Source organism: Mustela lutreola, chromosome 8, assembly GCF_030435805.1.
Source record: "Mustela lutreola isolate mMusLut2 chromosome 8, mMusLut2.pri, whole genome shotgun sequence".
Classification (NCBI taxonomy): Eukaryota; Metazoa; Chordata; class Mammalia; order Carnivora; family Mustelidae; genus Mustela; species Mustela lutreola.
Window position 1 is genome coordinate 122,691,115 of NC_081297.1, and position 15,656 is coordinate 122,706,770.

The window sequence follows — 15,656 nt, forward strand, 5'->3', positions numbered from 1 at the left end:
CTTATAAATTAAAATTTTTTAGAGAGAATTTGGATATGCCTGAGAAATTTGGTCCGATAAGTAAAACTCAACAAATATTTTTTTATATCCATCTTTGTCACCTCTTAAGTTCTACGGGCTATGAGAGAAAATAAATGAAATACATTTTATACACTCTCAAAAACTTGCCTTTTGCAACCCTGAAGAGATCCAAGCAGTCATTTCAAACCAAAAAAGTAAGCGCCATCTGTTGGTCATAAAAGCTAACTACAAGGTATTAAGTCTTCCAGCCTTTCAAAAAGTGAGATGAACTGATAAGAACAGATACTACACTTGATCTTAGCCAAAAGGCCGAGAATGAACTCATTAACGTAGTGGACTGATATGTGCTTTTCAGAATCAGTAGTGCTATACGTGCTGATATGGAAAATTGTCAAGAAATATTTTTAAGTGAAAGAAGCAAAATTTAGAATAGTGATTACCTCTGGTATTTAAAAATCCATGTTTACATGTTAGATGCGTACATAATGGTGATGTGTGTGTGTAGACCTGCACATGTATTTTTGTATAAAAAAGGGAAATTGTTCAGGGCACTTGGGTGGCTCAGTCAGATGAGTGATAAACACTTGGATTTTTAACTCAGATCATGATCTCAGGGTCATGATCTCAAGGGGCATTGAGCCCCGCGTTGAGCCCTGCTGAGCCCCATGGGTTGGGCTCCTTACTCAGTACAGAGTCTGCTCCAGATTCTTTCCCCTTTTTTCTCCCTTACACAGTACCCTCCCCTTACACTTCCCTTCAACAGAAAGCTTCCCATTCCCTCTCTCTCTCTCTCTCTCAAATAAATAAATCTTAAAAAGTTTTTGTTTTTCATGAAACAAGTACAGGTTTTTGTTTCTCATGAAAACTTTTACAAAAGCACGCAAGAAACCATCGCCTAGTTATTTCTTGGGAGTAGAACTTGAGGTTTGCAGAAGGAAAGAAAATCACCTTTCATTGTATATTCCTCTGTCATTTTTTGTTTTTTAACCATGTCCCTGTGTTATGATCATACATTTCAGAAAGAACAACTTTCCTTCGCTTCTTCTCTAGTGTGGTGATCATATCATCATCTCTTTTCCATTATCTAAATTTTATTTTGTTCACAGGCACAGAAATATACCAATAGGATGATTTGATTGTTATCCAGTTGTGTTAGAGTGATAAGACAAGCCTAGGGTCCTCTACAGCACCATCATCTTATGAGATATAGCAATAAACTGCCATTTAAGCAAGGGTCTAAAATGAGTTCTCAGATCTTTAAGGTGAAAAAATGATTTTTTTGAAGTTCATAATTAAATATTTTTTCAAAAACTGAAGATATGTGATATTGTCGATTATGATTATTTGCATGTTGTGATTATAATGGGTATTTTCCCACAAGGCCATTGTAAATTTTGAATTATTTTATTGTCTCCTTCATTCTCATGAATAAATTTGGAAACAGAAACACGCTTTAGTTAAAAAAGCAAAGGAATAGAAAAGTTTAAAAAACATCTAAATCTTGGCAATGCACCTAAAGTGTTCATTTTGGTTTTTTTTTCTTTATTATAGACTTAACTCGAAATTATATGGGAAATAAATCCTTAAAACTTGCAAGTTATATGGGATATACAAGAGTATCTATGAAATCAAAACTAATGTTGTCATTTAGTTTTGCTCTTACTGTACATCATTTGGTTTTATTCCTGACTCACCTGGTGTTTGCTTAACATGCTAAATGTCATGATACCTTAAAACTTTCAGTCATACACCATGTTTTAGAACACAATTTGAAAGTATCATGCTGAGTTTCTGTTTTTGAATAGAGCAGTAAGAATTGTTCCATTATAGTGAGTGTCATAATGCTAACCATGATCTGAAATTAGACAAGACTTCCAATAGGCAGACGAGGTAGGCACAGGTAGGCTTGAGGAGTTTTGCTGAGATTGATAGGGTTTCCATCCAATCGAATATCCTCCAGCGCCTTACGAATATAAGTTAAATTTTTAACATTGCAGAAGGTGTCTTCATGCATCTCCAAGATGTTGTTATTCTAAAAGAGATGGCAATAAATGATAACACAAAATATGACATATGCTTATTATTGATTAATAACACAGTGCATTTGGCTTCACCCCATTTTAATTCTTTTGTTCCTTCTCTTATCCAAAAATGCATGTTATGCGATCATTATGCCTTGAGCACTTTCTAGGCTGTGGGGATTAAATCACTGACGATTAAATCACTTGCACTTGAGTAGTAGGAATGTTAAGTTAGGAAGTGAGAAAACAGAGGTAAAGAAAAAGCTATTTCTAAAACTGATGGGTCTTGTGAAGGAAGAATGCTAACTGAGGAAAGTTATCTTAAAGAGATAGCAGTGGAGCAGAGAATGGACTAACACACTGGCATGGAAAGAGCCAAGATAAGAGCATTGCAGGGAGAGAGAAGACCACGGTTCAATTTGAGTAATTACCTTGGAATGTTCAAGAATGGGAAGAGAGTCAACATGGCTGAAGCAGAGTGAGGGAGAAAGTGAGCAACTTTCAAGAAGATAAGCAGGGCCCAGAAAGACCTATTTAAAAATAACTTTGTTGGGTATATTTCACACACCATAAAATTCCTTCATTTTAAGTATACAGTTCAATGGTTTTTAAGATAGTCAGAGAGTTAGTTGTACAGCCATCATCATAATTTAATTATTTTTTAAATTTTTAATTAATATTTTAGCCATAATTTAATTTAAGAACATGTTAAACCCTCTACATATTAGCGGTTATCCCCTCTGCCCATTTTCCCCTATCTTTAGCCCACGGTGACTTCAAATCTATTTTCTGTTTTTATGGATTTTCCTATTTTAGATATTTTCTATAAATGGAATCATAGTTCATCTTCTGTGACTGGGTCTTTTCACTTAGAACTGCATTTTCAAGGTTTATATATTTTGTATCATGTATCAGTACTTTGTATTTTATTGCCTGATAATATTCCATTGTGTGGATATGCCACATTTTTATCCATTCATCTGTCAATAGAAATTTGGATTTTTTTTCTGCTTTTGGCGTTTATGAATAATGCTTCTATGAACATTTGCAAACAAGTTTTGTGTTCACACGTTTTCAGTTCTCCTGGGAGTTGAACTGTGGGTTTATACTAACTCTATGTTTAACACTTCAAGGAAGTGTCAAACTTTTCCAAAGTAGCCGCACCATTTTAGATTCTTACGACAATGTATGTGTTTCAATTTTCTCTGAATCCTAACCAACATTTGTAATTATCCGTCTTTTTTATTTTAGCCGACCAAGCGGGTGTAAGGTGGTATCTCATTGTGGTTTAGTTCATGGCTAGTGTATTTAATACAACTGACATTTGGTATCAATTTTATAACCTGCCACATTGCTGAACTCATTTATTAGTTCAAATGATTTAGTGGATTTCTTGTGACTTTCTATATAAAAAAATCTGTAGTTCAATTTGGGGCCCATTTAAACCTTCCAAACCATTAATATGGACACTATCTTTCCTTTATTTAGATCCCTTTCTCCCCAGATTAAATTATATACATTTAAGGAGTACAGAATAATGTTTTGATATATGTATACATTGTGAAATGATTACCACAATCAAGCTAATTAACCCTTCCATCACCTCCCATGGTTTCCTTTTGCATGTGTTTCTGGTAAGAACACTTAAGATCAAAATTGAAAATAAAAGGAACACTTAAGATCTACTCCCAACAAATTTCAAGACCACAATAGGTATTCTTAACTATAGTCACCGTGCTGTATTACATCTCCAGAACTTATTCACCTTAAATAACTAAAACTTTATATTCTTTGACTAACGTGTTCCCATATCCCCCAGTCCCCACGTCCTGGCAACTGCCATTCTACTCTCTGCTTCTTTGAGTTTGACTTTTTTAGATTCCACATATAAGTGAGATCTTACAATATGTGTCCATCTGTGTCTGGCTTATTTCACTTAGCATAATGTTCTCACCCATCTTGTTGCAAATAGCAGAACTTCTTCTTCTTTTAAGATTGTTTTTCTTTTTTAAAGAATGAAAAATATCCCATTGTATACATATACCACAATTTCTTTATCCAGTCACCCATTGATAGACCCATGGTTTGCTTCCATATCTTGGCAACTGTGAATAATGCTGCAGTGAACATGAGAGTGCAGATGTCTCTTTGAGATACTGACTTTGATAAGTGTTAATTCATTTCACTTGGGTTTATATTCAGAAGTAGGATGGCTGGATCATCTGGTGGTTCTGTTGACCTTTTTGAAGACACTCCATACCATTTCCTTTAATGACTATACCCCTTACATTCCCACCAATGCTACAAAGGGTTCCACAACCTAGTCAACCTTGTTATCTTTGGTCTTTTTGATAATAGCTATGTAGTGAGATGACATCTCATTTTGGTTTTGATTTGCATTTCCCTTATGCTTAGTGACACTGAACATCTTTTCATATACTGGTTGGCTACTTCTATGCTTTCTTTTAAGAAATGTCTACATAGGTCCTTTGCCAATATTTTAATTGATTTTTTCGTTGAGTTATTTGAGTTCTGTATATATTTCTGCTATTAACCCCTTACCAAATGTATGGTTTGTATATCTCCCACTTATAGGTTATCTCTTCTCTCTGTTGATTGTTTCCTTTGCTGTGCAGGAAGCTTGCAACAATATTGTAACATTCAGTCTACAAGTCTTGTACGTTTTTTGTTAAAATTATTCCTAGGTGATTTATTATTTTGTGATTAATATGAATAGAATTGTTTTCTTAATTTCATTTTCAGATTTTTCATTTGTAGTGTATACATACACAATATTTGTATATTAATTTTATTACCTACGACATTGCCTAAATCATTTATTAGATTTCTTTTTTTGACTCATTGCTTATTAGGGAAAGTGTTGTTTAATATCTTCATATTTGTGACTTTTCCAAATTTTCTTTGTGGCTAATTTCTATTTTAGTTCCATTGTAATCAGAAAAGTACTTTGCCTGATTTCAGTTCTTTTCAATTTGTTGTGGCTAGTTTTGTGGCCTAGTATATGACCTTTCCTGGGAAATGTTCACTTGAGAACCATATATGTTTTGCTATTATTGGGAGGAATGTTCTATAGATGACTGTTAAGTCTAGTTGATTTTTTTGTGTGTTTTTAAGGTGTTCTTGAACTATTTCCTAGTTGATCTTATGACTGGTTGTTCTATCCATTATTGAAAGTGGAGTATTGGAAGCCCCAACTTACTGTTAAATGGTTTATCTCTCCTTTCAATTCTGACAGTTTATGCTTCACACATTTTGAGGCATACTGTTTATAATCATTAATATAATAATGCAATAATGGTTAATGAGTGTATAATTATATATTGTTAGGTAAATATATGTTTATAATCATTGACTCTTTCTGATGGCTTAACCGTCTTCTCATTACAAAGTGTCTATAAGGAATAAAAGGTTTTTAGTGCCTATGTGCTGTACTACTCCTTCTGATGCACCATTAATAATAACTATGCCTTACATGTAAGTCCTTATCATGTTCCCATCACTGTACCATTCACTTTGTCAACTAAAACTGTGGTACAAGGAGGCTCAGATATTTTGTCTAATCTTTAGAGAGGATGAGAAGTAGAATTTAAGTCTAGGGAATCTGCTTTTGCCAGAGCATTCATTCCTAATTACTGTACTATATATTGACAAACTTTTTGAAATGAATCAAAATTGGGGATTTTTATATAAACATTAAAAATAAATATGGAGGACAACATAAGTTAAAAACAGCTAATACTGGATATTGATGAAGTGATCATGAGAAGAGAGATGCTTAAAGGTACACTTAATGCCGTTTTAAGCCTTAAAATAGGGAATATGAAGCCAATTACTTCTAGTTAAATATTGTATTATATACACAAGCCCATTGTGTTTGAATACAACATCAGAGACACATTTACTTTGTAGGGTCAATATTATCACAGACAACAGTAATAAAATTTAATTTCAGAATTACAAAAACACATTGGAAACACATTTTCTTAACCCAGAGAGATGGAAGTCTGTCATCTCTCAGCAGATAGGAATGCCCTAGGATTGAGTTTAATTCAATACATGAAACTTAAAATTAAAAGCTAAAGTTGACACATTTTTCTCTCCTGAAAGCTAGAAAATAAATTAGATTTCTCTTTCTCCCATTTTCTCTTCCACTTCCAAATCTTACACATTTATTCAAGAAATGAAACTTTCAGTGTTGTTGGTATTTTTTTTTTCCGAAAGTAATTTTGGGTGCCAGAAAGATGCATTATGATTTGACAAAGACTGAACATCTTTAAAGACTGAAGTCATTATCAAAAAATCAGTATAGACAGAGGCATGAATGTACAAAGACCTTGCGCTCCAATTGAGAGAGAGAGAGGAGAAAAAGGAGAAAAATGGTGACAGTGTGTCAACAGACCATTATAAAGACTTCCTGTGTCCTGACTTTTTCATCTTTATTTTTGTTTTACATGGAGCTGTTGGGCATTCGTTACTGGTGGAAACCTACCTGGAGGTGAAGGGCCCGTAGGTTTTCTGGGAGTGGCAGAGGGATGTGGTCCAAATTGTTATCAGTGAGGTAGAGGTGATGGAGATCAGACATATCCTGTAAACATTCCAAATGTAAGGACTTAGTGGAAATTAGCGGTACTGCAGTTGTGTTTTCCATTCCCTGTTCATGCAACTATTTGTAAAATAACATATGCCTGTCAAGGTCTTGTTTTGCAAAGACGAAGCAGATCAGTTCCCCAGGTGACTAGACATAAGTCAAATGAGTTTTGGAAAAATTAACTGTAAGTGAATATTTCTGGATGAAAATATAAAGAGCTTCTCAAGATCTTCAAAGAACCTTGCTTTGCTTTCTCTGTTTAAGCAAGGCAGTGTCTTCCCATGGGAGACATTTTGCTGAGGGGTTTTGAGGATCTGGGTGAGGCAGAGGAAGAATGGCCTTTGTGTTACAGGGACAGATAAAAGAGAGTTTCTCTCCAACAAAATCCTGTTCTCTCTAGTACAAGTACTAGGAAAAGGACAGCCTAGCAAGAAAAAACAAACAAACAAACAAAATTTAGACAATAATAGGTCTACTCTAGACAAACACCACAGAACAAACCATGACTCACCACCACCCATGCCACAAAAGCTGAATGGGGAGACTGAACTTTGACCCTTGGCCGGCTACAGTGAGGTGTCCTAGCTCCCTTGCCAACCAGAATTACAGGAGAGCTGGTGGAGAACCAGGACTTCGGTCCTTGCTCTGCAATAATGGGTCCACATCGCCCCCTGCACTCTCCCCGTGTCCCTTCAAACAGGATTTTAAATTTGTTTATTGGAGTTTAGAAGAGCAGCTTGAATACAGTAAGAGTGGATAAGAGAGCTGGCTGGTGAGTGTTCTCAGGCCCTGTGCTGTTACTACTCTAAGCAAGACCCTCTGGCCCCAAACTTGCTTTCTTCACTTAGAAAACAAAATTTCTAAAATTAACCAAATCCATCCTTTTTGCAAGGTCATGTAATGGACTTTTACCTCAAGGCATCACCCACACCCTGCACAGGTAGTCATCCTTTAAGCCACACAAAATATTGGTCTTGAGTGGAGTTCTTAGAAAGTACAAATGGTCTGGCTGACACTGTTTCCAGGGGCTCCAGAGTTCATGCAAGCTCTGCTCTCCGTTCCTCTTGTTCCACCAGCCTCAGAACTTAGCAAAACACAGTATTTCCCAAAAGCTTGGTAAATAGTATGGTGTAGTTTATTGTAGGAGGTAAAAATCTCATCAAATTGAATCTGCTTACGGCAATAAAAATGCTAGTCATTGGATGGCAAATGGGCTAGAAGGATGAGAAACTTCCATATCCAGACTTAAAACTCACTTTAAATGCTTCTTGCTTTATTCCTTTCCTTCCCAGCCTATTGCTGCTGATATCGATAAATGTCAAAGTGTTTGGCAGTTCGGGGAGCTGCCTTATTTTATTGTCACGCAGGACAAGCTCCCGGAGGCGAGGTAGCTTTCTGAATGCATCCTCATCAATTTCAGATATTAGATTTGATGTCAAATCGATCCTTCTTAAATCATCTAGAAGGAAAAATGAGGGAGGTGGTTAAACACTCTTAAATATGTTTGGTTCACGTAAAAGTACGACGATAAATTTTCCCACATGACAGCAAATAGAAATATGAAGTGAACTAGCAATAGACAACTAATGAAATAATTGTTTCTAACTACTTTATATGAAAATGTAATTCTTTCCTCCCAGTACTCTACATATTTATGTACTTGTAAGAAAGCGTAATTTTAACAACGGTATTGACATATATTTATCTGGTCTTTTCCCTGAAGTCTTCATAAGCTTTGTCTAGATTTTACTATTTAAAAGGTTTCCCTCAGTAATGACAGATTGCTATATTTTCTCATCGTTATAGATACATTAGCATTAAAAAACAAAGGCGTTCAAAAGAGATTTTCAAACGATTGAAACAGTTTATAAAGACAAGTTCCAAAATTCTTCAAAGTTGGCAACAATTATAAAGTCAGAATGTAGGCTTGTAGGCATCGATCATAAAGCAGTTGTGCCTTAATGGAAGTTATTCAAACAACCCAAATCCTAGTAATTATATGGCCACAACATTTTACTCAATGTCATGACATGATAATGAGATCTAGTCTATAAAATATACATATTTATGATTCTATTTCTTGAAAATTTTATTTGAAAATATATAGTTTCTTAATGACCTTTCACTCTTCCTCATTTTCCCCCCCACATAATTAAAGCAAACCTTCAAATATTTAAATAAGGAAAAGATAGTTGATTTAAGAGCCATATTTTCATATTCAAGTTTCATTTTGTAGTGCAATAACTTTAGGGAAGTCTGTAAAGAAGACAAGGAAATTAGTGCTGTCGTCCATACTTAGGCTTGCAAAATCATTTTTGTTGATCTTTTTAATTCTGTTGAAGCGGGAATAAAAATAAGCAGTGTTCCTGGGCAGCGGAGGGATAGCATCAAGTTCACGGTCATCACAGTATACAGTGGTACTTATACACGTACACAGAAGGCAGGTTGGAAAGTCTAAAAGGTAGAGGCAAATAATTACATGTAAGCAACAAAAACAGCTGCTAAGAGATAATGTGGTTAGATGTTTGTTAAATAAGTTTACAGTCTCATACAGACCATCCTGGTATATTTCATATTTTCTTATATAGTTTTCTATAAATGGAGATTAAATCAAATGTACCAATTAAAGCAGCCATAATAACTAGTACATTCTTTGTACGGTTTTAAATTTTATTTTAAATGACCCAGTGGCTATAGTGTGGTTGTTGCTTTTATACTCATTAGAAATTCTCTTTTCAAATATAAATATTAAGACTGGTTTTTGTAAAGTTAAAACATCGCACATAATATTTTTATTAGGTCTTTGGTTCAATATTTAAACACCCCACTGAAACAATCTGCTTCAAGAAAAAGGGTAATAATCCTTTATATGAATTCACTCAATATGTAAGTATTGAATCCTTTCTAGGGAGACGCAATTCTATTTTATGACCTTCTATGAAAGATAAATGTGAGTCACACAATAAAATGATAAATCTGCAAAATGTCATGAAATAATGAGCATAAAATAGGGGAATTTGACTCAGTCTGACAGTCATGGTTCTCTGAGGCGGTGATAACTGAGTTGGGATCTGCAGGAACAGCAGCTGACCATGTACCTCGCATTGGGAGTGGAGAGTGAACAGGTAGTGGAAACAGCATGGGCCAAGGCCCTTCCCTTTGGAAGGACTAAAAGATGGTCCATGCAGCTATAGCACAGAGAACATTGAAATGTATGGGACACACCATCCAGAGGCCTTATCGGCTGTTATTACAGAGGTCGCATCTTATCCTCAGGATGGGCAGGGTATTTTGTGATCAGATTTGCGTATTAGGAAATCACTCTATTGAAGGTGTGGTAGAGGACCGAGGGAGGGCCAGTGGACAGAGTGGATAGAGTGGAGATGAGTTGTTACCTGGATCAAAGATGACGGCTGCTTGGCTGCGGTCATGATGACATAGCGAAAAGGCAAGAGATCAAAGATATTTGTAAGGCTGGGTTATATCTTAACATCTCGGTCGGTCTCTACCGCGCTCACATGCACGCACATACACTCCCCTTCACTCTCTGTTTAGCGGTCCTGCAGAGGACAGTGAGCTTCCAAGGAAGATAGAAAAGCAATGACCAGAAGGAAAGGAAGAAAAGAGAATGGGAAGATGTATTGGAGGCCAGATGGAGAGGGAGAAGGAAAAGGGAATAGAAAACCTTCTAACGGCTGCTGAGATGTCCGGTAAGTTAAGGACTGTCAGGTAAATTAAGAGATTGGAATGACTCATCTCTTGGATTAGTCATTGGGGTGGCTATAGGCCACTTCTGTAAGAGCTGCGGAGTGAGGGGGCTGGAAGCCAGATTAACTGCCAGTTGAAGAGGGGAGGAGGGGTTGCAGAGATAGTTACGGCAAACGTAGACAATGCTGTTGAGATGTTTGTGAAGGAAGAGAGGGGGATGGTGATAGGCATAAGCAGATATATTGGCAGTATGTAAATTGAGTGAACAGGATCCACTTGTGGTTTGTGATCAAGAACCAGTAATGTGCTTATGAAGGTCTTTTTGCTGTCATTAAGTAGGAAAGTTAATTACAATAATAGCTTCAGGAATGAAAACTATTTTAAGACTGGAAATCTGAGAAAAACAATTTAAGGGGAAGCTATAAAGTATTTAACACTTGCCGATTTTTCAAATGATTATAAATTAATAGTTGCCACTTATAAAATTTTAAAAAGTAAGGCATTTGAGTCTTCTATGTATTCATGGCTTTGCTTTAGCAATAATTTCTTAGGATAATTCATACTATATATGTATATGCTATATACATATATATGTGTATATATTCACACCAGTTATAATTTAATTCTCTTTTCTTCCACTCATAACCCAAGTCTACTTTATATGGCTTCAGAATATTGTTTTTAGAAATCTATATTAGTCATAAAAAATGATATTTTGATTACTAATGATTTAATATTTCTTTCCAAGCTATTTAACTTTGTTGAGTATATAAGACTTAAATTTAAGGGCACCTGGTTGGCTTAGTAGGTTAAGCATCTGCCTTTGGCTCAGGTCCTGATCTCAGGGTCCTGGGATTGAGAGCCCCACATCTGGCTCCCTGCTCAGTGAGGAATCTGCTTATCCCTCTCCCCCTACTCATGCTCTCTTGCTCTCTCTTGGTGCTCACTCTCTCTCTCTCAAGTGAATAAAGAAAATCTTTATTAAAAAGATTTAAATTTGGGACACCTGGGTGGCTCAGTGGGCTAAAGCCTCTGCCTTCCCCTCGGGTGATGATCTCAGGGTCCTGGGATTGAGCCCCGCATTGGGCTCTCTGTTCAGAGGGAGCCTGCTTCCTCCTCTCTCTCTGTCTGCCTATCTCTCTGCCTACTTATGATCTCGATCTGTCAAATAAATAAATAAAATCTTTTAAAAAAAAGATTTAAATTTAATTTTAAAGTTTAGAATTTCTGGTGATGCTTAGCCTGTGGAAATTAAAATGTTAATTAAAGTTTTAACTTCATTACTCACCCTCGCTCTACTTCGGAGATAACTCCCCACCCCCCCCAAGTCATAGATGTTTTATATAGTTTCAAAGCTGACATTCTTGAGCCATAATTTTGACAAAAGTTTTTGAAAAGATTAGGCATTATGTTTTTCTGTTGTGCTTGGCTTGGCTGACAGACCTGAGTATATGGGTAATGATGCCAGATAGTCAACTTTTGAAGGATCTGAAATTGCTTAAAAGTAAATCATGTTCTAGATATATTTACTTTCCCTACTGGAAATTTTCTTCTGGGTACTCCTTCTATTGTGTGTGCATCTCCTAGGGTTTATTTGGAGAGTGTTCTACTACTTCCTAGAATAGTAATTATGTGGAAAGAATATGATGTATTCTTCAGAGATACTGGCTTAGAGTTTAGTGGTCTCTCTTCACATTTCAACACCACTGTGTACCACCTCAATGATCTTCGACAACTTTTACACTATGTTAGGGTTTTAGTTTTCTATTGTAAAGTGGAAACAACAATACCTAATACATAGTATCATTCCGACTCTTCAAAGAGTTCATATACATAAAACACTTTAGTGGTTGGCATATCCACAGCCTTTTACAAAAGCCAACTTTTACATTACTTATTGGTGAACAGTTAAAGACTGGTAGATGCAGAGAGTAGATGGGGGTTACCAGGGGCTGGGTGGGGAGTGACAAGGTGTTGTTGGTCAACAACTGTAAAGTTTCAGTTATGCAAAACGATTAGGTTCTGGAGATCTGCTGTCCAACATAATGTCTGGAGTTAACAAAACTGTATTGTACACTGAAACATTTGTTGAGAGTAGAAAAATAAACTCTTCTCTCAATAACAGAGTTAGGAGAATAACTAACATTTATTATGTTCACGATGGGTCAGGCACAAGATTCATTCATTTAATTCTTACAACAATTCTATGAAGTAAGATCTATTATTTATCATCCCATATTTTAAATAAGTAAACCAAGACAAACAGTATTGAATGGCTTGATTCAGACTGCATATCCAAGAAGTCCCAAAGCTGGCATTTGAATGACTTCCCTCTCTTGTTCTCTCAGTATGCTCTGTACAGAGTTTTATTGTATGACTTGGAACACATTATTGCTTCTACATTTGTTTGCAAGTCTGTGTCCCTGTACTACACAAAAATATCCATGATAACAGTAGTCGTTTTAAGAGAAGTGTTATGTCTCCAGAACTTAGAGGTACAGAGACGCTCCAACTCTATACTCATATACTTTTGCAATGGGAATTCTACTCATTTTTCTACACCCCCTCGTTCTGCCGTTCTCCATGTGGGAAAGCCTTCTGGTGTGAGTCCGTCTGAGTGCCCCCTTGGATGACATGGACACATTCTAACAAGAAATATAGACAGATCATAGAATTGTATTTAGCAACAGGAACGCTTCCTCATTAACTAGAAGGCTCTGGTTTAGATCACCTTCAGGCGGTACAAGATACAGTCCAGTGTTACGGAATGCTTTCCTCTCGGCTTCTCCCAAGGACTGAATGAGAAGAAGCCCATGTTCCAATAAGTACACAGACAAGAATCAGAACAGGCTCGCATGAGGGGCGTCTGGGTGGCTCAGTGGGTTAAAGCCTCTGCCTTCAGCCTTTAGGGTCCTGGGATCAAGCCCCACATCGGGTTTTCTCCTCAGCAAGGAGTCTGCTTCCTCCTCTTTCTCTGCCTACCTCTCTGCCTACTTGTGATCTCTGTCTGTCAAATAAATAAATAAAATCTTAAAAAAAAAAAATCCAGGGTGTGCAATAACAGCTATGAGATCTCTTGACAAGTTCCTACCATTTTTTGGAGCTCGTTTCCTCAATAAGGAAGACCTATGACCTTTACACGGAGGTTGTAGTAGTCAAATGAGAGAATGTGAGGCAAGCATCTGACCCACAGATCCCCTGCGCCCAGTCAGTGTAAAATATTATTACTATTGCCGTCATCACCATCAGCCACCACCACCTTATCCCCCTAAACTGCTGTGGCCTGTTCTGTCAGACCTGGATTCTCATCTTGCTCTAACATGTAGTGGATTCTTTGTTCTAGAAAGGCATTCTACCACAACGATTTAGAGTAATGATGCTAAATCAATAGTTTTGTCCCAAATCTTTGGTTATTTGATAATTTCCATCATGCCAAAGCTGAATTCTTAAATGTTTAATATTTGAATATAAAATATATGTGTATCTCCTGCTTCAAACCCAGCCTATGGCAAAACTTTCCCTGTGGGTCATGTCGGTTGCCTGTGGCATTGGAGTTGGCAGCTTTGAGGTGTGACCAAGTGGACTTAATTCAGATCACCCATGATGGACCTGACCTTCATTGGTGTGTGGGCCCAGGACCCCAGTGAATTCAGGCTCCTGTGGAGAGGAGCCATCGATCAGTCTGGGGGTAGACTCCTCTTCTTCCTCCTCTTCAGCCTCATCCGGCAGTGGGGGTGGGGTGAGGAGCTCTCTGTTCCCAGAAGGCATCACTGTGGCTGTTTCAAACTGAAAAAGAAACAGAATTTCATCAGGCAACCTTCTTAATCACCCACACTATGGGGCACGACACAAATTTTACACATATCCATTTTTGCCACAAGAGGTCGCTGGTGTTCTGAAATTCGACTCTGCAGGGCTGTCTCGCCTGGCTGAGCACATGTGGCTCTAGTTACTGTTGGTTTTAATTAATTTTGCTTTTCAAATCTTAGTAATAATTTCCAATGCCCATGGTTTTTTGGCTTTTGGTTTTTGGTGGGGTTTTTTTGGTCATCCTGCTCTTTCAAACGTTTTCACATGTTTATTCATTTTTTAAAAGCCTCATTTATTGTTTTCTAAATACATAGCATTGCAAGAATGCATTATTGCTGGGGAAGATTCAAATTAATCCAGAAGTGTGCAGAATAAAATCCCAAACTCCCCTTCACCCTGAAGTCCAGATTCCATTCCCTTTGAAGATAATAACCATTAAGAAATTAAGGTGTATGCTCCAGTCGTTTTAATCCTTGTTTTCCTAGATTCAAATATTCTGGGCTTGTTTGTTTGTCTGTTTGTTTTACAGTTTACACTTCTCCAATTGTTTTACTGTAAAGTATAATTTCTACCAAAATAAAAATATATATGGATTTATGAAAACTATAGATTTGATTATGATGTGAGTAACAGGTATTACCGACAATACCTGAGCTTGTTACATTGACCTTTTCGAGAGCTTTGACAATAGAGGGAACTTACTAAAATGGAAAAAAAAAAGATGCTCAAATATTTTTCTTAGATAATACTTGGTTTTCTCTTCTTGCATATTTTGGGTGATGAGTAACTGCTCTTAGCAGCACCGCTTGCATTTAGAATAACTCCTTACTCTCAAATCTCTTCTCATGCCTCAATGTCTGTTCCTCTGTATTACTTAGTAAATGTCTACCTCCCTGACAACTTTGTCACTTTAAGCAGGAAATATGTTCAAGATAGTTGGCAATAGGCAGCGCCCACTGTTGGGCACATACTTACTTCATAGAAGCCCCAGAAATCCCAGATTCTCCTTTTTCAGCTCTGATAGGGTTGCTTGATTCTTTCCACCCTTCTTTATTTGCATGTATTAAACAAGCAAAAACAAACACACACACACACACACACACACACACAAATTACCTTCTAACTTTAATGTCAAAATGACAGGCACGGTATTTCTTTTATGTGTAAAATAAATACAGAACTAGGGCAGATATTTTCTGAGTATTCTAGATAGATATTTTAGATAATCACAATATTTTAAGGAAACGTTTATTATTTAGTGTTTTTTTCATAAATTTGAATACATTGCTTCACAAATGAAAATCATCCCTTTAAAGGAACACTAAACTATTTTGTCAGTTCACACTTTTGAATTGTGTCTCTTTCTGTGTTTTTGTAGGGTCTCCCCACTTCTGCCTTTCCTACACTGTATTGAAATGACGCCATCAGTTTTCTGCCTATTCAAGCCCACTAGTTGGTACACTCTAAGTTACATGTTTTATCTTTGT

General features: G+C 36.6%; 1 protein-coding gene, 1 long non-coding RNA gene and 1 pseudogene across 2 annotated transcripts in view; 1 reads left to right on the top strand and 2 right to left on the bottom strand.

Moving 5' to 3' along the window:
• LOC131839250 (uncharacterized) overlaps nt 1-15,656 on the top strand; it is a 79,045-nt gene that overhangs the window by 58,301 nt on the left and 5,088 nt on the right. The gene's annotated exons all lie outside the window — the stretch shown is intronic.
• LOC131840104 (U2 spliceosomal RNA) lies at nt 211-342 on the bottom strand (annotated as a pseudogene).
• Nucleotides 1,465-15,656, bottom strand: part of EPYC (epiphycan) — a 34,027-nt gene continuing 19,835 nt past the window's right edge. Inside the window, exons 2-6 of the mRNA XM_059186499.1 lie at nt 13,974-14,145; nt 8,947-9,105; nt 7,908-8,110; nt 6,553-6,648; nt 1,465-2,053 (exon numbers count right to left, since the gene is read on the bottom strand). Coding sequence (XP_059042482.1) covers nt 1,883-2,053; nt 6,553-6,648; nt 7,908-8,110; nt 8,947-9,105; nt 13,974-14,145 — 801 coding nt within the window. The 3' untranslated portion in view covers nt 1,465-1,882. The remainder of the gene's footprint in view (nt 2,054-6,552; nt 6,649-7,907; nt 8,111-8,946; nt 9,106-13,973; nt 14,146-15,656) is intronic.